A 26,181-nucleotide genomic window follows, 5' to 3' on the forward strand; every position below is an offset into this window, starting at 1 on the left:
TAAGCTGCATTTCCTTTTTTTCTATATCAGTTAAAGTGTTTTGTCCTAAATTAAATGTGAGTCTATAACTGTTACTGGGTAGGGAGCAGCTATGCCTATTTTTCAGTGTGTTCTGAGGCTACGTCTACACTACAAGATTTGCCGCAAGAGTCTATTCAAATGAGTCTATTCAAATGAAGCATGGATTAGCATTTTCTTGCACTTCATTGCATACTCTAATTTGTTTTTGCGCAAAAACCCCTAGCGCAAAAACAGATCGGAAGAGTATGCAAGTGAAGTGAGAAAATGCTAATCTGCACATCATTTGCATAGGCTCTTGTGGCAAATCTTGTAGTGTAGACACAGCCTGAAAGTCATGCTGTGGTAGGTCTGTAGTCAAATTAAGTTTTGTAAGATTGGATCTGTTTATCTGGAACCATAATTTTACATGGTGCTTCATAGATTTAAGGAGGCCTGTCAACAGTATTGAATAAAACAGTATATAGGTCAGAAAGCAATTCAAGACCACCATCATTCCTTTTTTTTTTTAAGAGCGTGTGGAAAAACTAGATAATGCTGCAGTGTTGAGTGTGGGTTCTATTAGAAATATGGAGCAGTGTGGCTACTGTTACTTAATAACTAAAATGACCTAATGCACTCTGCAAATGAGTTAGACAGCTCACTTCTAAAAGATAGAGGATACCACATTTTATACTTCAGATGGCAAGAATTAAATTTATAATATGAAAAAGCTAAGAGCAATTTTTTCTTATATAAATGGAGGCCAACAGGATTTTTATCTGAGTTGATCTTTTGCTTAAGTTTCAGCTTTGCATTAATTATTCCCCTCAGAAAATTAGGGTTTATAAGGAAAAAGCTGGTAAGTCTTCAGCTGTTTTTCACCCAGTAGGAAAACCAGTAAACTAAAAAGCAGGGTGGTGACTGGTTTAGTTTATTGCTGAATTTGTAGTCAAGGATAATTATCTTCACACAGTTGAATAAGGCCTGGCTGTGCACGAGTAGCATTTCAGATGCCTATTGTTCTATCCTGAATGAACAATCAGTACAGCTACTATGGCAGCGTATAACAGAAGAAAAACTCCATCTACTGTAGCAAGATAATTGCTTATAATGTGATAATTTAGATAAGTATTGTGATAAAACAGTTTTTTCCCTGTCAAACTCAGGGGGACACATTTTAGAAGAAAGGGGAAGTTCAGGCCAAGAGTAAGCTTTTATTTCATAGAAATAAGACAACATCTTTGTACAGGGCTACGCAATACATGGTCCGCGGGCCACATGTGGCCCATGGCGTGGTTTGAGTTTACGTGGGACTCAACATGTGGCCTGTGGGTGGGATCCTTTGAACATGGCCTCTACTGGGAACATGCTCCACAACGGCGAGGGGTATCCCAGGCGGGGTGAACACTGAAAGACGCAAGCGGCCGGGCTGGCTGGCACAGATGGGTACAGGGTATCGGTGTTTCTAGCCCCCAGGGAGGAGGTGTTGGCAGTGCCAGGGCATTGTGGGAAATGCTGGCTGATTAGCCTCGTGGGCAGAGCCTAAGAGGTGCTGACTGGCTCACACTGGCCCCTTTTGGGTCTGGTGCCACAGCTTAAGGCTTAATCTTTATATTCATGCCTGTCAGTGTGAAAGAGGCTATTTGCATATACAGTAGACTTCCGATAATCTAGAACCTATGGGACCTAGGTGGTGCCGGATTATCAGATATGCCAGACTATCAGGAGGTATATATTCACTGTATACATTATATACTGTATATAAAGTGTTCTTAACCCTTTTTATTATACATACTGTATACAGTATACTGTAATATTTTAGTTTTTTTAAGCCTTTTTTACCCTTTTTGCTCAGTTCAGCTGCTGCCACTGTTACCTTGTGACTCATTTTTTGCTGAAGCTCACTCACTAGGCTCTTGCCATTTTGATGCAAGACTATCAGGAGTGCTGGACTATCGGATGCCGGACTATCGGAGTTTTACTGTATATTTGCATGTATATGCAACCACACTTAAGTTGCAGTCCTCAGCATGTGCTGTGAGTATCATTGTGGCACCCGGGGCTTCCAAAGTTGAGTAGCCCTGCCTTCATAGGTTCTTAGTAATCAGGATCCCATGTTTAAACCTGTGTAATATCTTTGTTAGAAAGATGCACGTGACACACTTAACTCATACCTAATTTTCCTGTAAAAAAGCAGGTTTTTGCTCAAGTTACATCAGAGGCACTAGAACTGGTTAAGGGTTATGATGTGCATTATAAGTAACTAAAGTAGTGCTGTAGTTCAAGCACATTCATTAAAAGCTACTTGGCAATACCTATTCACAAGGGGCATATCTGAATATTCAGCTTTGCTATACATTAAGTGACTTATCTACTATACTGCTTATCCTAATGTTAGATTAATGGGTTCTGCAGTGCTAGAACTACTGTATAATTGTGTATATTAAAAATTCACTGCCTCCCTTTTAAATGCTTCAGCATTTTTATCATTTGTTGTCCTAGGACAGAATTATCACTACAACAGAGAATGTATGTGCTAATGCACTAACATCAATGTAGGTCAAAGCTAACTGACATATTTGGAAGGTTAAATATCACAAACAGTACAATTTAAAACAAAAATCTGAGACTGCAAATCCCATTAGTGCTTGGGTGATAGAAGGGTGCTTCCAATTTGACAGTCATGTTTTTGGAGATGCACAAACAAGCCAGGCAGTGTATGTGAGCATCACAATAATCAGCCTACTAGTACAATAAGCTTTTAATATTAATTCTCTATGTAAAAGTGTTTAAAAATATTTAAAAATAGGCCAGTCATTAATAAGACCAAGATATTGTATAAAAATAATAGGAATATAGCAAGGCCCAAACATTATATTTGCTCCTTGGAGCCCATAAAAAACAAGCATTTTACTTTTCAGCAAGCTTTACAAATATCAATTCTCACTCTTCCTGCAGGAACAGGTAGTAGCATATGGAAATGATGGCACAATGGTTAAAATGTGATTTGGTCAGAGTTATATAGCAAGAAATTATGAGAATTGGGATTTGAATTCAAGTCCCTGGATCCTAAACAGGTTCTCAGTCAATGCCTCAGAGTGGTAACTGAAAAAAAATCTGCACACTGACAGTCTGACTATGCCAAACTGTAATAAACCTCCCCAGGAACAGGCACCAAGAACACTGCATCTCATTATTGCACTCCACATTAATCTGAAAAGAACGTACTTGGTCTGCACTCTCCTGTTCAGCCTCATAATTTGGTATGGAAAGCCTCAAGCTCACACAGTCTTCAAAGTGCCTTCTAATCATCGTCTTGGGTCTTGTTTATACCTTAAAGCATTTGCCAGTATATGAACAGAAGTAACCCACAAATATCCCCAAGTGGAGATGTAGCTTATACTAGCAAAAGTTTGCTTGCTTAAATCAGTTTCCTGAATGGAGTAAGCAATACCAAACCAGTAAAAGTTATTTTGCCAGTAGAAACACAGTGGCACTAAACCCTTTGCACAACCATATTGGTTTGGGGTGTGACTTCCCACATACATGCACCCAATATTGCTACACTAGTAAACTTTGTGCACCAAGGCTTAGCCTCACGATACCCCCTATGAGTAGGCAACTTCCCACATATGAAAAACAGATGGGAAATGACACGGTAAGTGAGATGCCTGAGGCCACAGACGGGGTTAGTCAGGATTAGAACTCCAGCGCATCTGGCTCCCACTCCTGCATTCAAAACACATCTCTCTAAGGCAGAGAAGTTATTTGACAAGAACCACTACTATAAAAAAATAGCACCTTTGGTTACGTGAGCGGGATTAAACCTCTGTTTGCCTTTGTGTTGAGACCAGCACAGTTTTTAGTTCTGTAGAGAAAGGGCATAGCATGACCAGCAAACTGTGATGCTTGGGGAATTTAACACACCACTTTCTTGTGTTGGCTCTAACACACAAGAGACCTGTGTTTCCTTGACATTTCAAGCATCTTTAGGAACAGTGCTGCAAAGTCTTTTACTTCTTGCGTTTTGAACTCAAGCAACTTTCCAAGGGCATCCCTTTCTTGCTCTTTGATACACTTCTCAGGGAGTTTAGAGTCTGTACTTGCTGTAGGCGTCTTGAGAGCTCCTGATCACAGGCCTGCTGGAGAGCTTGAGTCTCCTGCTTATCCCACCTCAATGCCTGAGCCAAGGCTTCTGAATCTTCCTTGAAAACACGCTGTGAAAGAAAAAGTTAGACACATTGATCTTCAGAGCCCTGCGTCTTGTCTTTTACCACAGCCAGGATTTCCTCTACTGAAACTCCTGAACTGAACCTACAAATAGTAAAAATAGGTGGATCCATGAGAGAACTGAAACACAAGCAGTGATCTAGTACATTTAATCAAGATCATAAACTCACTGGGTTCTCCAGCAAATTTAATCTTGAGCTTGAGAATGCCGTGACATAGCAATTTCTACCTTTCAAGCTTAGTTTGTTTTGTTTTTAATTCTACCTGGTGTCTGGAATTTAGGCTCTGGAAATATCTAGCAGGTGTCTGAATAACTTAACTCCAGTCAAAGTCAATACATTTTCACTCCCTTTTGACCATAGAAAGAAGGAAACAAGGAACTCGCAGGTACTTGCAAAGAGGAAGAAAACTCTTCAAGAATGAGAGGCAACAGGTAATCTACAAATCTTCACCTTTCCAATGTAGACCCTTATTTATATTTTGTTTCACTAAAACCTTTATGCTGGCCTGGTAATATGAAAGAGTTACAACAATGCAGATTTCAATTAAAAAAGCTAGCTCATAAAATAGTCTTAGTTTGCACTCTGGGTGGCCATTTCCTACAAATAGCTGACAGAGCTCATAAGTTGCCACTATAGTGTCTTTCAGGAGGAAGTCTGAATAATTGTACTGCTTGGGAAAAAGACAAGGTGACACCACAGGGGACCTCCAGGCATGGAGGCAGCATATGCAGTGGCAAGATTCCAGTGTTAAGATTTTGAACAAAAGACCACCACAATGTACTGAGGGGCAGATAAAAACAAATCTTTGTGTCTTAACCTAAACTAACACTTGAGTCCCCAGAGGTGAAATGCAGTTTTCCACACATCTCATCTCTCTCCTCAGGAAGATACCAGTTAGCCTGCCTATGACAGGGCAAAAACCAGAGTTACCAACCTCTAGAGCCTGACTGCTTAAGCTGAGTTCTGGGGCAGGCTTCTTTTTCAGTGCAGCAAGGATCTCATCACTGAGTGTTCTTTTGGTGGAGGGACCTGCAGCACTGCTTTTAGCATCCACTACATCCCCCTCTTCCCCATGTGCAGCTTCAGGTTCTGAAAAGTAGCAGGGAGAAGCGTTTAACATGAGCCAGCAGCATCAACCCAAGTGGAGGGCTGGGAATGCAGTTTGATCAATATGCACCTACTACTGCAGCATCACAAGCTCCTTCACAGCAACAACAGCTAGTGCAGCTCTCATTTCCCCTCCCCGTTAAGATGCCCCTGGAAAGTTTCTCATATTCCTTACCTGATACCTTGCTTAAGATGCTGTCTTCATTCTTCAAGGCCTCCAGGTAGAGTTCCAGAAGCTGTTTGGACTGGCGTTCTTCCTCTCGTCTGTCCAGCACCTGCTGCAGGGAGTTCTGTAACATCTGAGTTTTTAGTTGATTTTGAGAAAGTTCCTGGGCCAAATCTGAACAGGGCACATCAACGAGCACCTAAATGAAACAGTGGAGTACTGCTACATGGAATGGATTTAGGCAAGCCTCATTTTGATTATTTTATCCAACTGTCTATAACAGAGCTGTAAAGTTGGCATACCTCCCAAGTCACACACATGGAAAAAGTCTCCACTTTGCAAGGATCCAGCAAGTTTTATTAGCTATTTCCAAATCAAATCAGCTGGGTTATATGTGGTCCCAGTTGACACTCCCACAAGCCACAGTTCTTTATCTGCAGTCAAAGGACCCTCAGAAAGGTATGAAATTGCCATTTACTTTTGGAACAACACCAAGAAATTCTTACAGCTTTACAGTGAAAGTCACACTGGTTAGTTTGAGCAAAACATATCATCACCACTAGGGACTGGCTTTTGGAAAGTAATATTTGATCCAGATTTCTGAACAAGTAATATGAGCAGCAGTCAGTCAACAGTAAAACCAAATCTTATCAACAGATATTAAGGGGCAAGAAGTGGTCTGGCGTGTAGCTGATCATTTTCTTGGAACCAACACTCAAGTCTTTTAAACCCCTACAAAGATCAAAGTGCAAGACAATGAAAATGGACTGGGGTAGCTGTAGGCCAGGATGCAAATCCTATAGGAAAGAACTAAGAGTTTAGTGAAGAATGAAAAACATGTAGGGCAAGAGATGAATTAGTCTCTTTGGGTATGTCTACACTTGCACCCTCTTTTGAGAGAGATGCAAATGAAGCCATTCGAAATTGCAAATGAAGCCAGGATTTAAATATCCCGCACTTCATTTGCATAATCGCGTTTATGGCATTATTTCAAAATATAAAACGCGGTGTAGATGAAGTTATTTCGGAGAACACCCTTATTCCAAAATAACCCTTAAACCTCATTTTATGAGGAATAACACTTATTTCAGAAGAAGAGTGTTTCCCCGAAATAACATCTATACTGTGTTTTGTATTTAGAAATAGCACCATAACGTGATTATGCAAATGAAGTGCATGATATTTAAATCCCAGCTTCATTTGCAATTTCGAATGTCTTCATTTGCATCCCTTTCTCGAAAGAGGGTGCAAGTGTAGACGTACCCTTTCTGAGAAACAAAAAAAAGGGGAGGGGGAAAATCTATCAGCAATATGGGAGAGAGGATAGAAAAGATAAGAGTCAAGATGGAGAGGAGAGCAGGAGGGATGCTGAATCAAGTGAATGAGAAAATGGAGAACAGACAAGGTGTTGTGTATGTAAAAGGATGATTCAGACAGCATGATTTTCAAAAGCCTATTCATTCTATTGGGAGAGCATTTCCCCAAGAACAGAATGTCACTCCTTCACCAGAGCCAAATTGACAGTATTTGAATTTGGACCAAGTGATGCATTTTCCTTTCCTAAGATTTCAGCCTCTCCATTCTAGTGAGGAAACTGAAGAAAGGAGAAAAGTGTGGCATGTGGGTTCTCATTATACCTGAAGGTCTGCCTCAGACATCAAAATGACGCTGGAAAAGTCATCCTTCAACTGTCTTGCCAGATGCTTCCACTTCTCTCCACCACTGTCTACTTCATCTGTGGACTCCCCTGAAAGCCAGGCTGGGCCCCCATCTGACATGAGAAACAACCACAGTCATAAGTGGAAAAACTCATAGTTGCAAAGATCTGGACAACAAAATCCAAACATCCCTTACTGAGGGTATATATGAACAAAACTGCTGAACAGGAGATAGATGAGGTAAATTCAACAGTAAATTATGCATTGAGCTATTGGGGTTTTCTTATTTCAGAGTTGGAAACACTGCACTTGTATTTTCTCCCTCCTGTGGAGACAGTGCTAGGGGGTACTGGCTTAAAAGCCAGCTCCTGCTCCCTACCCCTTGTTGCCTTTCTCTGATAGAGGCAGCAAGGGGGGGGCAACTAGTTGAGTCCTACTCGACTACCTGATAAGCATATACTTATCGAGTATTCGATTAGTCTCTTACATCCTGAGTCCATAACACTTCTTCCTCTCAAGCCTGAAGAGAGGGAATGCAGAGGTGGTAACTCAATCTAGGCCTCCAGCAGAGTCATCAGTTTATCTGCAGTGAAGGTCTTGGTGTCTGGAAAGTTAAGACTTAAGTTCCCCTCCAACCCTGTACCTATGCAGCTGCTGGTCCACTTTTCATTCCTGGCTAGTGCCACAAACTTGGTGTTGGGTGGTAAACACAGGAAATAATCTTCATCATTCACAATGGTGCCATCTTCTGCCAGAACTAAGGTGATGGGTTCCAAGTCCTTTCCAATGTCCAGAATGTCACAGGCTGCAGAAGATAAAAGTGTTCATGAGGTAAAAGGAAGTTTGGCAAGGCAAAAACACTGTGCTTTATGCACATACGACAGACACAAATTTCCCTTGGGGCTACCTCTAAGATAGATCAGTGACTGGCCCCTGTCCACATGCACATCAATTCTTCTCTGGTTTATATTTACTCATTTGTCTCCACTGATCCAGATTTTTAATACTGTTCCTGATACAAGCTCAAACAACTTTTTCCTTGGTATTCATCCTCCTTTAAAATGCCAAATGTAGCCAAGCAGCCTAGAAACTATATTGTCACTATATTGTTTCCAAATCTCCCCAGCTTGACACCAGGATAGCCCTCAATTTTAATCCTTTATCCTCCTGGTCTGGAACATAAAGGCAGTATCAAACAGACAGACTAGGGATGTTAAATTGCAGGAATGAAATTTCCATTGACTACTCAATTAGTCAAAGGAGGAAAACTGCAGAGCCGCTGAAGGGTTAGTTTCCAGGCTGAGGATAATACATTTAAAAGGCAGAGCCATGGCAGGGCTAAGAGCTGCCAGGCTCTTAATACATTTAAAAGGCAAAGTTGTAGCAGGGGACTAGGTACAAGCCAGGAATCAGCTGTCCCACCTTGCTCACACTGCACTTCCACTTTTTAAATGCATTAAGAGCCGCTAGGCAGGGGCAGAGGCAGCAGGGAGGGGGGAAAGTGAGTATCACAGGCAGCAAGTAGGCGGGGGAGGCAGCCCTGTATCAGAGACAGCAGGGGGTGGGATAGGAACCAGTGCTGGGGGGAGCCAGCTTAAAAGCCAGTTCCTCCCAGGGGGGAAAAGGGGGAAGAGGAAGGGAGACTGCAGCGATGCAGCACGGGCTGGCTGCAGGCAGAGGTTCCTGGACCAGTCACCAGCCAGAACTGAGCATGTCGGGCTCAGGCCCAGCTCACACCAGTCCGGGACCTACCCCCCACTGCACCTCTGCAGTTTAAATGTAGTAGGAACTGGGCTGCATGAATGCCTGGCTCCTACTACATTTAAAGGGTAGAGCCACAGCGGGGATAGCTCCTGGACCAGCACAAGCCAGGACAGAGCACCCTCCCTTATCAACTAATTGTGTAGTCGATACAATTTGTATCAACTACATGATTAGTCAGTTACTCCTCTTAACATCCTTGATCTAACATCCCTAGTAGAAATATATATGTCTGTGACTCTGTAACGCTGAAATGCTGACTGTTCCCTCTGGGCAGCACTCTTGCCTCCCTGGCTGTTCCCTCTGGACGGCACAGTTGCCTGCGACACATCCGTCGCCTCTCGCCGTGGTGCTTGGCTGACTTCTGCGCTGCTCAGCTGGGCCGCCGCAGGGGAGCATGCAGCCGTTTGGGCTCCCCCGCCGTGGCCCAACTGAGCAGCGCAGAAGTCAGCCAAGCACCACGGCGGGAGGCGAAGGGGGGCGGGGTGGTGGTGTACATGGCCAGGGGGTGGGGCCCGGCTGTGTACATCACCACCCTGCCCACCTTCCCGCCCCCTTCGCCTCCCGCTGTGGCGCTCGGCTGACTTCTGTGCCGCTCAGCCGAGCCACCGCAGGGGAGCCCAAACGGTTGCTTGTGCCGCTTGCTGCCCTGCGGCGGCCCAGCTGAGCGACGCAGAAGCCAGCCGAGTGCCAAGGCGGGAGGCAAAGGGGGGGGCGGGGCGGTGACATGTGGCGAGACAATGGCTCCAGGCCCCGCCCTCTGGCTGTGAACATCACCTCCCTGCCCCCCTTCATCTCCCGCTGTGGCGCTCAACTGACTTCTGCACCACTCAGCTGGGCCGCCGTGTGGGAGCAAGTGGCGCAAGCAACCGTTTGGGCTCCATGGTCTCCTGAGTGAGAGGCAGGAGGGGGAGGAGAATAGAGACACAGAGAGAGAGAGGCAGGAGGTGAAGGAGAGCTGAGAGAGAGAAGACCGAGGCTCAGGAGAGAAGACCAAGGTGGAGGAGAGACCTGAAAATCCCATCTTTCGATGGGCTAATTGGCTAGTATTACAAGAATGTCTTTCCAGCTGCACTAGATATTAGGGCTTGTCCAGCACACACAAAGTGACTGTAGTGCCTTTCAGCACCTTGGCAATTGAGGAGAATCCAAAGGGGCAAGGAGACTCAAGAGATTAGAACACTTATCTATTTACTTGCAAGACAAACCTACATAGTCGTTTTAAAGAAGAGCATAGGACAAGTACAGACAGCCTGTATTTTCTGAAGTGAATAGTGTAGAATTAGCCAAAGTAATTTTTATCTCTAATGGAGCTTAAAATTCTTTAATGCAATTACAAAGCTTAACCTTTAACATGACATGAGCTGTATCTGAGAAGCATCTTCAATGATTTACGTGAGACGTGATAGCTCAATGCCTCTTGGCATGTGGGAGATTTAACTCTGCCAGCATCCTAGAACATAAAGAAACCAGCAGTGGGGCTCTATGCAGACATCACTAAGTCAGGAACCTATTATTGCCAGGGATCACATTTCATGAGCAAAGTCTGGATTCAACATTACTTAAGATTCATAATCTTAAAGCCATGTTCTCAAGAGCAGACCTTCACATATGTAATACCTTCACATATTTAATACAAGATGCAGTAAGTCCTGCAAATCCACAGATGCCTACTTTATATCCATGGGTATCTGCATCCACAGATCTGGATGTGAATATCCACAGATCATTTTTTGCAGATGCAGATACCAATTTTGTTTGTGCACATGGCTCTATGGCTGCCCAGCACCAGTTGTGGAGAGACCCCTAAATAGGAAGCAGAATGGGCCAGCATTGCACAGTACTGATTTCAGCACCAAAATAAAACGGACAGTTTCCCAGCAGTCCACAATCTTTACCTTACTCCTGCATCAATTAATCTAGATATTTTTGCTTACCTTTAAAGCACCACACCAACATTTCATATAGACAAAGACTTCTTTATACTGATCTATATGCTATGCACTGAAATGTAAGTACATTGTTTATGCTCCAACTGATTTATTTTATAATTATGCCAATTTTCAGGGACAGCGCAGCTGAGGCACTTTTGTATTTTTATGTCTGATTTTGTAAGTAGCTGTTGTAGTGAAAGGAAACTTGGGGAGTACATGAGACAAAGACTCCCAAAAGAGGTTAAAAATTCTGGGAAAGTTCAGAGGCCCTGCTCTACACCAACCCAGTCACATGGCACCTCCCTCACACCCTATGCTGTATTCCACGCAGCGAGGCCAATATGGGGCGGTCCGCTGTGAAAAGAGGGGGCTTCCCCACAACAGGAAGAGCTTGCTGGGGTAATGCAGGTGGGGAACAGCATGATGGGGGAAGGAGACTGCAACGAAGGGGATACCAAAATCCCCAGTGCACCCCATTCAAGCCCCCTCCCCGCCCCCATTTACTGCTCCCCCCACAACTCCCTCTCCCACAGGCTGCCCCTCCTCGTCGCCCATCGCCTAGTTCCCCTTCCCCCAAAGGATCCCCTCACCCTTGCTCCGCAGCTCCCGTAGGCAGGAGGCCGCCACCCCATGTTGCTGCTGCTGGCCGTTGCGCCGGATCAGGCACGGCTTCCGCGGAGAGATCCTCATCCCGTTCTCGAGAGCCTCTCCCGCCATTGCCCCGAGGAGCAACAGCAAGTCGCTCCCCTCGCACTTTGGCCCACAGACGAGCCCCCGTGCGGTGCATGACGGACCTTGTAGTCCTGCTCCCTGAACTCGGCTCTTCTACAGACTCAACCCCGATGCACGCCGGGACACGTAGTTCTTGTTACATATTAGCCCGGCAGCACACCTCCGGCCTAACGTAGCCGCGCCCTCCCCCTCCCCATGCATGGTGGGAGTTTTAGTCCTTTACCACCCGACCGCCTACAACTCCCATCAGGCCGTGTTAAAGAGAACGTTTTTGTCCTGCTAGCCATAGTTTCGGGGCGATTTTCAGTTGTAAAGGTTAAAAATTAAGACGAGAGGGCATACAAAATAAAACATCCACAGCGGGGAAAGTACGCAGCATAGGATGTTGCCAATAAAACATATGCAAACACACAACCTAATCTTAATATATAAATATAGATTAACAACCAATAGTTCAAAATCACGAATCGTGCCTTCAAATCATGTGCATTCACTTTAAAATGTTAAGATTAAATTTGTGACTTGTTCTTTGCTTTCTGGTTTCTGAGCCCATAGAGTATGCTCAGTCACATTTTCAAGCTTTTCTCCACAACCATAATAGCTCGTAAAAAATTTTTTTAAGTGAAAGTTGATATTCTCTTGTAATCATTTTACTCCAGGAGCCCAGGCTCAAAGAAAAATCCAAACTAGCAAGAGATTCACAAAAATGGTGAGAACTGAAAACAGTGTAAATAAAAGCATTGATATTCTCTTGTAATCATTTTACTCCAGGAGCTCAGGCTCAAAGAAAAATCCAAACTAGCAAGAGATTCACAAAAATGGTGAGAACTGAAAACAGTGTAAATAAATAAAAAGTGTGGTACCATTAAAATATAATTAAATTATTAAACAGTTACATGCATATGTATCAAGTATCAGAGGGGCAGCTGTGTTAGTCTGAATCTGCATAAAGAACGTGAAGTCCTATGGCACCTTATACACTGACAGATTTATTGGAGCATAAGCTTTCGTGGGCAAAGACCCACTTCGACATGCATCTGACTTCGCATTGTTTATGCATATGTATATTTATGTACATTCAATAGACACAGATATAAAGAAGTTTATGAACTCTAAAATATAATATACATAAAGATAAAATACATGTATAGCTCTGAGTCTGCTTATGCAAACATATGAGTCCACCACCAGTATATATAGCCCCAGTTCAGTGAAGGAGCTCTGTGCAGGAAGGACCAGGTCCTAACTTTCCTCACATGAGTAGTTCCATTGAAGTAAACAATACAGTTATTCACTTATGTAAAAGTTTGCATGAATTCTGACCCATTATTTAACCTGTTTCTCACCTAGCACACTTTTGAGAGCTATTAAAATAACTTAATGAATAATAAATAATTGTGCGTGTGTGAATCAAAACAATGAAATAATATATTAAAAGGCAGTACAGCTCCAATGTCATTCACTTAGCTGGTGCAGAACTGGATTTTTAAATTCCTTTTATCTAGTCTAATTAAATACCTGATCCTACAGGACCACTCACATTGGCAATCTTATTGTTTTACTCATGAAAACAGTCCCATTGAAGTCAGCTAACTAGACTAAGCAGGATTTGTTGCTGTACAATTTCCACTTATTATTAATATTGATAGTTATAGCAATAAATGGGCTTTTAATCCTGTTTGCTGAGCCTTACAGATGTATAAGTCATTGTATAAGTTATTTTAAACACACTGTTAATAAGATAATATATTAAATATAGAACAAGCTATATATATATAGCCATGAACTATAAATAAATAATACTGTTTGCAACAGTGGGTGCAAAAACCCACTCACTTTTAATTATGCTGTGACCAAAAAATAACCTCAGGGCTAATAACCAAATACATTAAAATAACATCACAGCTGAAACGGCCCAGGATCGCCCCGTGCTTTGCAATGGAGCTCAGAGACCGGCCAGATTCATGGCAGGTGGGGGTCAGAAGCAGGTCCCCCTGCTGCCAAGGATCGGTTTATCGGAAAGGGACTGCTTCTGCCTGAGCTCGGGGCTGAGATAGTTCCATCCCTAGGAGCGGGAATGGATTAGCTGGGTCTGGAAACATGGCCTCTTCAGAGCAGGCAGAGCAGCCCAGCCAGGTAAACGGGGCCGGAGCCGTCTCCTCGCACGGAGGAGGCGGGGGTGGGGGTTTGTGCCTTGCACCCCGGGAGGGGCTTGTGCGTCCTGCCCCACTGACTGACCCCCCCCATGGGGGAGGGGTGTGTGGACTCTGCCCCCGCCCTGTGAGGAGGGGCGTGTGCCCCTACATGACTCTCCATGGGGAGGGGCGTGTGCTCCCTGCCCCACTGTCTAGTCCCCACATGGGGATGGGAGTGTGCCCCAGCCATCCCTGTAATCCTTTCTGGGGATGGCAGTATGCACCCTGTCCCCTGTGCGCTCCCTATGGGGAGGGATGTGTGTGTGTCATGGATCCCCCTTGCCTGTACTTTGCCCATCCCATGGGGGTTTGCATGTACGTGTCTGCATCAAGGTCCCCTTTTCCCCTCCCCAGCCTGTGCCCTTTTCCTGCCCAGCTATGGGTTAGAAAAATGCATTGTTTCTCTTTTTCCAGCTGGTGAGGCCGAAGCCCTGTAAGGGTACGTCTACACTGCAACGTTATTTCGGGATACCAGCGTATCCCGAAATAGCTATCCTGTGTCTCAACAGCAAGTCCATTATTTTGGGCTCTCTATTCCGACATCCCTGTAAACCTCATTCTACGAGGAGTAAGGAATGTTTTGGAATAGCGCTTTATTTTGAAATTTGGCAGTGTGGAGCCAAACGCCAAATGATGAAATAAGCTTTTTTGAAATAGCATTGAAATAAGATATGCAATTTGAGCATCTTATTTTGAGTTACAATGCGGTGTAGATGCACCCTAAGTGATTCCCTTCCCATCATATGAAACCTTGGTCTACCTTCATGCTGACTAGGGAGGGAGTCACCTTATTTGGCTGACGTGTGTTTTTTCCAGTTTGTCTGGACTAGTAGGCAGGGGACATACACTATGCTGTTACTGCTAACCATAGATTCTGGGCCTCTATGTGCTTTAGTAGGAACTGATATAAGAGGTACAATACACTATAATGACCAAATGCAGATCTAAATGGAAGAGACATTCAGGCCAGGCCCCCAGACAATTCATGAGTTTTTATATCTCCCTTTTTAGGTAAAATATAGTCGGGGAGAGAAGGGAGATCAGACTAATTTCAGATGGGATTTGGAATGAGTTAGACAGTCAGTGAGGTACTGTAACATGTAATAATGGCAGGTGTGGCAAAGAAGAAGGCTCTTGCACCAACTGTGTAAAGAATATCACAGTGATGAGTATAACGTAAGTGCCTTGTTAGATAGTCTTAGTCTACCTGTCAAATTTAGATCAACCTAACTACACCCTTGAGCGCCATAGTTAAGCCGACCTAACCCTTGATGGAGATGCACCTAGGTCAACAGAACAATGTATCTAGCTTCTGACATCTGGGGAGGTGGATTGCCTGCTATGACATTCTGGAATGCAATCCAGAGCAGTGAGGGGCCCTGTGAACTTGGGTGCTTTGCAAAGCTGCATTGCTGTTGCTCTCACACACTGGGCCATTGATAAACAGCCTTCCTGCATACAGATAACACTCTGCATGTTTGTGTATAGATGTAGCCTGCCAGTCAATCACACTTTGGTTTCTACCAGCCTTGGTTACCACTTGCATGGTGACCCCAACACACTCTCAATCCCTTTTTTCCCCCATGTGTTCTGCATTGTCCAGCCCTCTCCTGGGCAATTCAGATATATTAGGTGCATTGCCCCTCTAGTCTATGGGGATCAATATACCATAAATGGTGTTACCCGCTCACCTAAAACATGGGTTTGTTTTGAATAAAGAATAAATCAAGTTTAAAAGAAATTAGGTTTTAAGTTAATACAAGTATAAAACATTTGAGTCAGAAATGGTTATGAGAGGGGAAAAAAGATAAAATACTTCCCTTTACTAAACTTAACAAACAAGGCTTGGATCAAGATAAAAATTCTTACCACATTTATTTATTTAAAATCTTTTTGCCCCAACTCACTATTTAAAATATTCTAGGAGGCTTACAAAAATGTTTAAAACACAATACAAATATATAAAAATTAAAATACGATTGCATCGTAGCAGCACTTTGATTGGATGCAGAGGGAGTACATGGCGCTGGCAATGTTGTGTGCAGTCGCATACGTTACTTCACGTGCCCTTGCTTTATGTATGTGTCACTTCAGTAATATCAGTAGGGGAAAAACAATGTGGCTGGAGGAAGCCAGTGGAATCTCACAACCCCGCAACGGTAAACAAAATGTTTCGCAGGCCACACTTAGAACCCTGGTAGGCTGCAGGTTGCCCAACACTGAACTATCAGGACAGGATCTCTCTGAAAATCCAAAGGCTGCTTTTTAATGTGCTTAGGTCAGAAAGAGTGATGGATCAGAAGAGAGAACTTGGGATGTTTTTGGCCCTTACTTTTGTAGTTCAGTTACACTTTGAAAAGCATTTTCCTTAGGGTTACCCCTAGATGTCACTTGTGAGGATAGAGTCAAGGAATCTGATGGTGAAAGGTGGTCATGCTGCTGTTTGCTAAGATGCAAATCTGTTTGTTCCTGTCCCCCTCCCTTGCCAAAGAATTGCCACTTGACAGGAGATTGCCCATCAGATTTGATGACACTTGGCTAGGGGCATCAGCTCGTCCTTAGTCTTTGAAAAATATGTTTACCCACTCCCCAGACTTGTCTGGTAAACACGCTCCCATAATGATTTCAGCTTACATTTGTAACTTTACATATAATGTTGATACATACACTGATAGTGTAGGCTAGAGGTGGGGAACCTCAGGCCCGGAGGCTGGATGTGGCTCCTGACTTGTCTGGATCCAGCCCCTGAGACTCATGCCCCCTCCCCCAGCATTGGGGAGCCTGCGCTGGGTCCCCCTAAACCAGGGGTGGGCAAAAGGGCCTCTGTGGGCTGGATCCAGCCCGCCAAGTGGGTGGATCTGGCCCGCAGAGGCCCTGCTTCTCCCCTGCCCCCCCCCCCCCGGCCAATTAGAGCCTGGGGGTGGTGGAGCGCCCGAAGCCTTCTCTGCTCTGCCCCCGCCCTGCCAGCACGCAATTGGCCTGGGGAGCACGCAAAGCCTCTTCCTGCCCTGCCAGGAGCACGTGGCGCTTTGAAGTATCATGTGCTGTTTGCAGGGTGGGGAGGAGGGGGGGAAGTTGAGGCTTCGTGCACTCCCCCACCTCCAGGCCAATCAGGCCCTGGGGGTGGGGGAGCTGCATAAAGCTTCCTTCGCTCTGCCCCGGCCCTGCAAAGAGCCCACGGCACTTTAAAGTGCCACGTGCTCCTGGCAGGGCAGGAGGAGGCTTCCCGTGCTCCCCTACCCCCAGGCCCTGATTGGCCTGGGGTTGGGGGAGTATGCCAAGCCTCTTCCAGAGCATGGGTGCGTAGTGAGAATGGGGGGCAAACAGACTCCCCTATCCCTAGACGAATCATGGTCTGGGGGTGGTGTAGTCCCGTGCCTTCCCATTTAGGCCCTGTCCCTTCCTGTTTAGGCCCCTCCCCTTTCGGGGTGGCCTGGGGTTACTTCGAAAATTTTTGAAGTGGCCGGCCCCTAGGCAAAAATTATTGCCCACCCCTGCCCTACACTCTGGTGTGCAAGAGGAATATGGAGAGTGTCTTTCTCCTTCTCAATCAAGACCGTGTCAATGAGGGTGTGGCTTTTTTCCCCTTCTCACTTGTTTGTGGCCCCTGACTGATTTTTCTGTGGGTCATTGGCCCCCAACCCAAAAATTGTTCCCCACTTCTAGTGTAGACATTCCCTTGTGGAGAGGGGAGTAGGGACCACAATGCCTGTGAGGTTGGCTGGAGCGAGCCCTAGGAGGGTATTAAAAACTAAGGGAAAATAATCTGATTAGTCTGAATCCTTAAATGAATGTGGGAATCCTGAGTATATGCAGTATATAGCTGTTCTAAATGTGTGCAGTTCTGCATATGAAGAGGGGAAAGGGAACTATGAAGGCTTGGGTAAAATTTCAGCAGCAGGAAGGAAAATGATGACATTAATATCTGCCTCCAAGTCTGACCATGGTCTCCTAGGTCTTGTCCACATATAAACTTGGACTTCTTTACTAAACCAATGCAAACCCTTGTATGGATACTCTTTTTTGGTTTGAGAATGGCTAATTTGGTTTAGTTTAAATTGGTTGGAAGTAGGTTTAAAATGAACTTTGAAGCTGCTAGTAATTAATACAAATAAAAAGCTGGGAATGGAAGAAAACTGAAAAGGGAAACAAAGGCACACAAGGAGAATTCTCTGACCAGCTGAAATAAGGACAATAAGAAGGCATTTTTAAGTATTATGAACAAAAAAGAATACTAACAATGGTATGGTCCATTACTAAATGGAAATGCAAGTGATCAATAATAATGAAGAAAAGGCAGAAAAGTTCAATAAATAATTCTGTTCCACATTTAGGAAAGAAACAGATGATGAAGTCATATCACATGATAACAGTCTTTCCATTCCACTGGTCTCTTAGGAGGATGTTTAACAGCAGCTACTGAAGTTAGATGTTTTTAAACCAGCAGGTCTGGGTAACTTGAATATAAGAGTAGTAAAAGGTTAGCTGAGTTAATGTTGATTTTCAATAAGTCTTGGAAAATCAGGAAAGTTCCAAGACTGGAAGAAAGCAACTGTTGTACCAATATGTAAAAGGGGTAAACAGTATGACCCAGTAATTATACACCTGTCAATCTGACATTGATTCAAGGCATGATAATGGAGCAGCTGATATAGAATTTGATTAATAAAGTATTAAAGGAGTGTAATGCCAATCAACATGGGTTCATGGAAAATGGATCCTATCAAACTAACTTAATATGTTGGTTGATGAAGCTAATAGTATTGATGTAATATACTTAGACTTCTGTAAGGCATTTGACTTGGACCTACATGACATTTGATTAAAAAACTAGAACATTACAGAATTAATATGGATTAAAAGCTGGTTAACAGTTAGATCTCAACATGTAACTGCAAATGAGGACTCATCAAACAGGTGTGAATCTAGTGGAGTCCTGCAGGGCTTAGTTCTTGGCCTTACACACATTAACCTTTTTATTAATGATCTCTCAGTGCTGCCTGCCCTGTTGCCTCTAGCCCTCCAGCCCTGGCTGGGGCTACCTCCCCAACCGCATCAACCCCAGACGGGGGCCATCTCCGCTGCCCCCAGCCCTGTCCAGGACTGTGTGCCTGACATTCAGCCCTGCTGCCTCCAGGCCCGGCTGGGGCTGTGCTCCCTGCTGTCAGCCCTGACTAGGGCTGTGTTTCCCACTATGCCAGCCCTAACCGGGGCTGTGTTTCCCGCCGCACCAGCCCCAAGCGGGACTGTGCTCCCCACCATGCTGACCCCAGGTGGGGCTGTGCTCCTCACTGTGCTGGCCTCACTGGGGCTGCACTTCCCATTGCCAGCCCAGCCCGGCTGCGCTTCTGAACCTGGCCAGCTGGGGCTTTCTGTTTCAACAATATCTATGGTCCTACTGGACCACAGATGTCACCAGACCAGAGAATCCCAGATTTTAGAGGTTCAGCCTGTGGCAAAGAAAGGTATAACATGATCCAATGAGTGGAAGTTGAAGCTAGACAAATTCAGATTGAAAATAAGGAGCACATTTTTAACAGTGAGGATAACTAAACATTGGAGCTGATTACCAAAGCTTGTAGAGGATTTTCCATTGCTGATAATTTTTAAAGCAAGAAGGGATGTTTTTCTAAAAGATTTGCTCTAGGCATTATTTTGTGAAATTCTCTGGCCTGTGCACTATAGAAAATTAGACTAGATAATTGCACTGGTTTCACTTGACTGTTCATGCAGAGGTTTGCACTGGTTTAGCTGCATTATTTTAAACTCAGACCTTTGCTTGAACCAATGCAGATCTCCACGTGGGCCAGCCCCGAGGTAATGCTAGCAGGTTAGGGAGGGATTTGCTGAACTTTCATCTTTGCACTGGCCAACCAATCTTGGTGGTACTTTTTAGCACAAGCATTCTGAGCCCTTCTTCCTCCAATGGATGGACATCTCAGCAGAATGAAAATTTGGGAAAGATTGTAACTGATCTGTGGGTCACCTGGGAAATTTGCAAGGTGTTAGCTTTAAACCTTGTTGAAAGGAATGTGATAAATTGAAGTGCCACTTTGAAAGTCTGGTTGTCTGCGTAGTCAAGATTTTTGTGAATTGCCCTTGGAGAGGGACAAGGGAGTTATGTACACTGTCATCTTAACCCATCCCTCTTGAGACTTTCTGTTAGTTATTCAGAGCTGCAGTGCCTCAAAAGAAGGTTTGATATTTGAAAATGGAAACTTCTCCCTGTCTCAGTTTCCCAGTGTGAAAAATGGGGATGGTAATGGTTAACTGGTTCACAGGGTGTCAGCATATGTAAAGAGCTGAATGGTGTTATTACTTGGTCTGCTTTCTTTCTGTCAAGAAGAGTTTGAGAGAGGGCAGAATATTCCTTTCTCTGGCACATGCTGCTGAAGAGTAATTGTTCCACATTAGGGCAATTATTGTCTGTTTAATTGCATTGGGGAGGAGGGAAATAGATTCTCTGGATGGGCTGGAATAACTGTCTTGCTGCCTGTAGTCTGTGAGGGAGGAAGGGGCTGGCTAACCCTTTTCTTGCTGGACTCCACTGCAGGCTGTGTGGAATTGTGGACATCCCAGGCAGTCACACCCCTTCAGGTGACACAGCTGATACATAGGGCAGCCAGATGTATGTTGCCCCAGGTGTGTGGCAACACTGGAGTGTGGTTAAAGAGCAGCTGCTGAGGTGTGGTAGTCTTTGAAACGATGCTCTACTTTGGAAAAATCCTGCTTGCGTGTGATATTTTCTCCCTCTCCTTGCTGTGCACCCAAGTGGAAATTAAATAGGACCATTGTTGCTTTCCACATCCATCAACTCTGGCTGCTGACTTCCCAACCTGGAGTCCTCTGTCTGTGACATTGTTAACATTTCCAGTGCAGTGAATTGAATCCCCTCACAAGGCTTTTTCCTGTGAGGTGCCAAGTGCCCTCCCCTTGCATTGATCTCAGTGGGCTTTGAGAGCACCAGCAATTTGTAGTGTTGGTTAGAAACATGGAGTGAAGCCTCCAAGAGAGCAATAGTCAGTGGGGGGCTGGACTCTTATGGGAGATATTTTTAAGCTAAAAAAAGTCTTAAGAGATTTCTCTACCAATATGACTAATGCAGAGTCCAATCCAACTCTCATTGAAGTTGGTGGGAACATCAGATCCTTAAATTGAAGCTGAAAGAATTTTAAAAAATCATTTACTTTTCCCCATTGATGCTGTTTATTTCAACATAATACTCCACACCCTCATGTTGAACTGTCACCACTAGGGATGTAAAGGACTAGTCGACTATTTGACTATCCGATAAGTAAATGCTTATCGAATACTCAACAGGATAGATGACTAGTCACTCCCCCACCCTTGCTGCCTCTATTAAATAGAGGCAGCAAAGAGGATGGGGGAAAAGAGGAGGGTACTTACAAAAGGCAGTGCCACATGGAGCCCAAGGTCAGCTGGAGTCAACTAGTCCTTAATATCCTTACTCCACGCAGTGTACCAACTTTGAAATGCAGAAGAGCCCCCACTGGGGCTCTTGTATATTTCAAAGGCGGAATGTGGAAGAGCTTATCTACTAGTCAAGTAGTCAATGGAAATTCCATCGACTATTCGACTAGTAAATTAATCGCTAATTACATCCCTAATCACCACCTCCTGTGGTCTATTAATGCAGGTTGAACCTCTCTAGTCCAGAACCTGACCGGTTCCGAACGAGAGAATTTTCTGGGAGGTCAGTATTGTCTAGTAGCATTACCAACACTTTCACTGCTTACTGAACTGTTAGAGAATATATGGGGTAAATTAGAGCTAAATAACAGCAGAGAACACTGACAGCCAGGACTGGTGGCTGTAAACAAACTTTATGGGACTGTGGGAAACTTGGCCATACCCATGAAAAGTTGACATCCTGCTAACTAAAATAATTCTGGGATGATGGATGTTTCTGGATGAGAGAGTTCTGGATTAGAGAGGTTCAACCTATACTTAGTTCTCAGCATGTTTCCTGTTAAAATTTGAATTAGCTTGCATGATAAGAGGAGAACAGTCAGTGTCATTTTGGGGTTATGCTGTGTTTCTATTTGGTTTCATTTTCTGATTCTCATGAATTGGTATATTGCTACCCTCTTTTGGTACCAAACATTGCAGGGTGATGCTGGAATCCATACATATGTGTTTTAATTGATATAGTGATATTTGCTGTTTAAAAATACCATAACAATTTCTATTGGGGTTTGTAAAAGATTTTTTTTTTAACTAAATATGCTTTTGATGCATTTTAGACTCATAGATATTGACAGTGCCTTCTATAAGAAATCAAATAACAATAAAGGTATTGCTTTTCTGTGAATGTTCCTAACAATAAAATCTGGGGAAGAATAGAGAAACAGAGCAAAGTGATGAGTGGGACAGTTTTTAAAGATCAGTTTTCCTTGGGCATCAGCTTTTCTGTTAATTCTAAACTCTATGGCAATATACTTGATGACTCAAGCTTAGCAAGCCACCCATCCTGGCCTCTGATATTTTTAGTAAAGTCTGAATCTCGATACCACTGGAAAACCTAGAATTTCTTTTAAAAGAGTTAGCAGTGTTGCTTTTGGGTTGGATAACAATATTTTAATTTTTCCAAGCCACTTGGTTTGGGACACAAATGACACCTAATTAGCTGTATAATGACACAGAGAAGTTGAGACTCCTGTCACCCGGAAGTTAGCATGTAGTATGTCTTTGCGCGTGAGAAAAAGATTGAAAACTATGGAGCTGCTGCCTGAGTGGCTGTGACATTCCCCAGGGTGCAATCTGGACTATTGAACAACTGTGGTCCCTTAATTCTCAAGCATGGGGTCCCTTTTACACTGCTATGCTGTCATGACAGCCTTACTTGGCCTGCTCACACAGCCTTCAGAATGCAAATTCACGCCCAGCTACATAAATGAGTATTCTGAATATCCACTCATTCATAAAATTATACACAAGGAGATACCTGCAAATTCATATTCCCAGTCTTGTGCCCCACCAAAAAATGGGTCTTGTGCTTTCCAGCACATTACTGAACTATTCAAGCTCCGAGACAGCCTGTCATTTCATCAAAGGATATATGCACCAGCCTTGCTTATCCCAAGTGGAGCTTCCCACACACTTTAATCCAAACATATTGGTTACGATTAGGGATGTAAAATCCCATTTACTTAGTTAACTGGTTAAACATTATGTTTAACCAGTTAGCTGATAAAATGGGGTGAATGGGGCATTGCTCTAGCTCAGATGTGCTGGAGGGCCCCCTGGAACCTGCTGCAGCTGGAGCACTCCTAACCATGACACAGATAGGGGCTGCTTCATCTGGGTTGGAGCATCTCTGCCTGCAACAGGCAGGTGGCTGCTCCAGACCGCACTAGCTAATTGTAACTGGTAAGCCTCACCCATTCACATCCCTAGTTATGATAAAGCAATAAGATAAGTTTATTAACTACAAAAAGATTGTAATTACAAGTAATAATGCATCAAAGTTGAGATTGTTTGCAAAAGAAATAAGAGTAATAGTCAACTTGATACCTGATTTGACAAGCTCAGTGATGTAAAAGCAAAGATTTTGTCTCACCATATTCTGTTGTAAATTTCACAGGCTGGGTCTCTTTGCAGCATAGGATCACTCCTCCCTTAGTTCAGTTCTTTGAGAGTTGTTGAGGTTATGAGCAGAAAGACGGGAGGAGGAGAGATAAAATCAAGTGCTTTGACAGCTGCAGAAACTTAATTTCTCTAACTGTTTCAGAGGCAATATCAAGGCAAGCTTACCCCAAATTTCCAGTGTCTCTGGCTGTGTTTATCCTCTGGCCTTTCTGCTGGGACTACAATAAGAGGTGGGGTGTTTTGTGATGTAGATATCTGAACTCTACATCCAGCTTCCTGGTCAGTTATCCCATGGCAGCAATTTATGTCTCAGCCGGTGAACTGGAGAAGAAATGCTCTGTGTTGCGTGAGAACAGTTCCCTTACTTTTTAATTGTCCCTTGAGTTTCCTGTGTTTGGAGTCTTTACTGCAAGGGAGATGCCTCATCTCCCTCTACATTAAAAAGGGTTGTAAACATGGCTGATACAATCGAAATGCCATAAATAACTTGTAAGTCAGATGCATATGGTCAGTCTCTTTGAAGGCAGCTCTCAATCAGAGTGCTTCAGTATTTGTCCTATGAGTATTCAGGATCCAAATTCCTATTGATAAGTGTAATGTATGGATTCCCACAGTAACCTGCACTTTATATGGAGGAGTTAATCATTGCAAATCCAGCATCAGACCACTTCCAGGAATAGCCAAATGGTCCACATATGCGGAGTGAGTTTACAGCAAATATTGGTTAGACTCCAGAGGGAAGTGCATATGGACATATTAAGGACACTGGTGGAATATCCCACAGTTGTGCAATTGGCATCAGGGAAGTAGGTTCCTTTCTGCGTTTTTCTGCTGATTTTCTCTGTGATCTTAGGGCAATTCTCGTCTCAGTTTCCATATCTGCAAAATAGGAATAATGAATACTAGCAAAATTGATTTGAATTCCTTGGAAAGGGCTACAGAAGGGCCAAGCACGCTTATTCTGAATAACCAGTTTTTGTAGACAGAAGATCTGTGGAATAGTGGCACAGAGGAGTAATGCTCCACAAATGGCTCCATACACACATGTAGCTTTTAGGGTTTCATGAAGAGTTTTATCCATGTGCCTTTTGCTCTGCTTGTTCTCAGAAATTATGATCCAAACCCCACTGAAGTCAGTTAGCTTGAGTGGGCTTTGAGTCAGAACCTGAGACAGCACAATGTTAATCACAAGAGGGCTCTTCCTGTGGCCCTTAAGTACACCAGGTGCTGGAGGGAGAGTATGGGGAGAAGAGGTACAAGTGTGCCAAACAAAGTCCTGGAGACCTTGTGGCCTTGATGCATTGTGTGATGTGGGGAGATGGCCTCAGGGCTCTGTGCCCCAGTTATTTTGTAGTTTATAGATTTCCTTTGAGTAAGGCCTTGCCTATACTTCAAAGTTTAAAGCACAGCCATGGCAACACAGTCAGGGCAGCAATGCTAGGAGAGAGAGCTCTCCCAGCACTCTAGGTTAACCATCTTCACAACACAAGTAGCCAACAATGCTTGGAATGTAGCTCCACCACACTTTGATATTCTGCTCTCTAGGTTCCCTTTCCGGAAAGCCTCCTCCTGACTATAACCATTTGGACACCAGAATTTCCCTGAAAACCAGCCAAGCTATGGAATATTTACTATGAGGCATGCAGACGTCCTCAGTCTCCACTGAGTTAACCTACTCTGATATCTAAATAAACCACACAAACTGTATTTTTCTTTTATTGTCTAGATTTTCCTCACACTTTTATAGGAGAGGCCTTGAGATCACATGGATGCTTGCTCTGACCCTGCTATAAAATCTTGAAGGCATGGGTTCACGTAAGAGGGAGTGAATGTGAGGCCCATGGAAGACCTTGTGGCAGGGGAGATAGTGTCTCTCTTAGTAGCCTGGGAGATGGGTTCATGCACTTTAGTAGTTGGACACCTTTGTCTTGGTACCTTGCAATACAGTCTCCTGCACTTGTATAGAGAGGTACTGCGACCTGCAATACCAGGACCTATATTATATATTTGAGTCCTGCTTGTGATGCAAGTATGACTGGGAGCATTGAGGTTGCAGTAGTGAATTACTAGTGCCCTCTTGTGGTAAATGCTTGTTCCAGTGCCTTATTTTTATTATAGGGAACACTTGAGATGCTTAGGAGGTATAATATGGTGTATAACAAGGGCAGGGAATCTTTATTTTGCCTGGGGGCTGACCCACAGAAAAATCAGTCAGGGGCCACCCACAAGTGAGAAGCAAAAAAATAAACAAAAAAGCAAACCCCTCAGTGACCCTCAGGTTTGATCTGAGGAAGTGGGTCTGACCCACGAAAGCTCATCATCTAATAAACCATCTTGTTAGTCTTTAAAGTGCTACATAGTCCTGTATTTTGTTCCCTTACTGAGAAAGACACTCCCCAATTCCCCTCACACCCCAGAGCCTAGGCGGCTCAGGCTAGTAGATTTTATATCCTCCAGCCCTGCGGTAGGGCGGTTGGAGCACCAGGGTGGGCTCCCAATTGCTGAGGGAGGCCCCAAGCCTCGGGGGACGGATCCAGGCAAGTTGGGGGCTGGATTCGGCCCCCGGGCCTGAGGTTTTATGAGCATGAGTCAGACAGCATGGGAGGAGAGGGTGTCTCTCAGGCCTATTTTATACTGTATGGTTAAATCAACATAAGCTGCCTTGTGTCAGTCTAGCTGTGGAAGTGTCTTTATTTGAATTTGTCTACCACCAACTTAAGTGTCTTTCATTGCCGATTCAGTAACACCACCTGCCCGAGCAGCATAGAGTAATGGGCAACGTAATTA

General features: G+C 44.1%; 2 protein-coding genes across 2 annotated transcripts in view; one reads left to right on the forward strand and one right to left on the reverse strand.

The window, feature by feature from the left end:
• Positions 1–110: 110 nt before the first annotated feature.
• Positions 111–11,661, reverse strand: DFFA (DNA fragmentation factor subunit alpha). The gene is made up of 6 exons (XM_006127061.5): positions 11,449–11,661; positions 7,807–7,968; positions 7,143–7,276; positions 5,515–5,704; positions 5,167–5,321; positions 111–4,217 (listed from the first exon to the last, which is right to left on the reverse strand). The coding sequence occupies exons 1-6, from the start codon at positions 11,573–11,575 to the stop codon at positions 4,014–4,016; spliced, it is 972 nt and encodes a 323-aa protein (XP_006127123.3). The 5' UTR covers positions 11,576–11,661; the 3' UTR covers positions 111–4,013.
• A 1,970-nt stretch (positions 11,662–13,631) lies between these two features.
• The window catches only part of PEX14 (peroxisomal biogenesis factor 14), a 117,440-nt gene continuing 104,890 nt past the window's right edge, over positions 13,632–26,181 (forward strand). The window contains exon 1 of the mRNA XM_006127059.4: positions 13,632–13,726. Coding sequence (XP_006127121.1) covers positions 13,691–13,726 — 36 coding nt within the window. The 5' untranslated portion in view covers positions 13,632–13,690. The remainder of the gene's footprint in view (positions 13,727–26,181) is intronic.

Source organism: Pelodiscus sinensis, chromosome 24 (assembly GCF_052426305.1).
Source record: "Pelodiscus sinensis isolate ZL-2025 chromosome 24, ASM5242630v1, whole genome shotgun sequence".
In the NCBI taxonomy this organism is placed as follows: domain Eukaryota; kingdom Metazoa; phylum Chordata; order Testudines; family Trionychidae; genus Pelodiscus; species Pelodiscus sinensis.

Excerpts from the sequence above, each read along its gene's own strand:
- DFFA (XM_006127061.5), bottom strand. The coding sequence starts at position 11,575 with ATGGCGGGAGAGGCTCTCGAGAACGGGATGAGGATCTCTCCGCGGAAG. Across the intron at positions 7,277-7,806 it reads GTGGACCAGCAGCTGCATAG|ATGGGGGCCCAGCCTGGCTT; the intron begins GTACAGGGTTGG and ends TTCTCATGTCAG. Across the intron at positions 5,705-7,142 it reads TGTCTGAGGCAGACCTTCAG|GTGCTCGTTGATGTGCCCTG; the intron begins GTATAATGAGAA and ends TGTTTCATTTAG.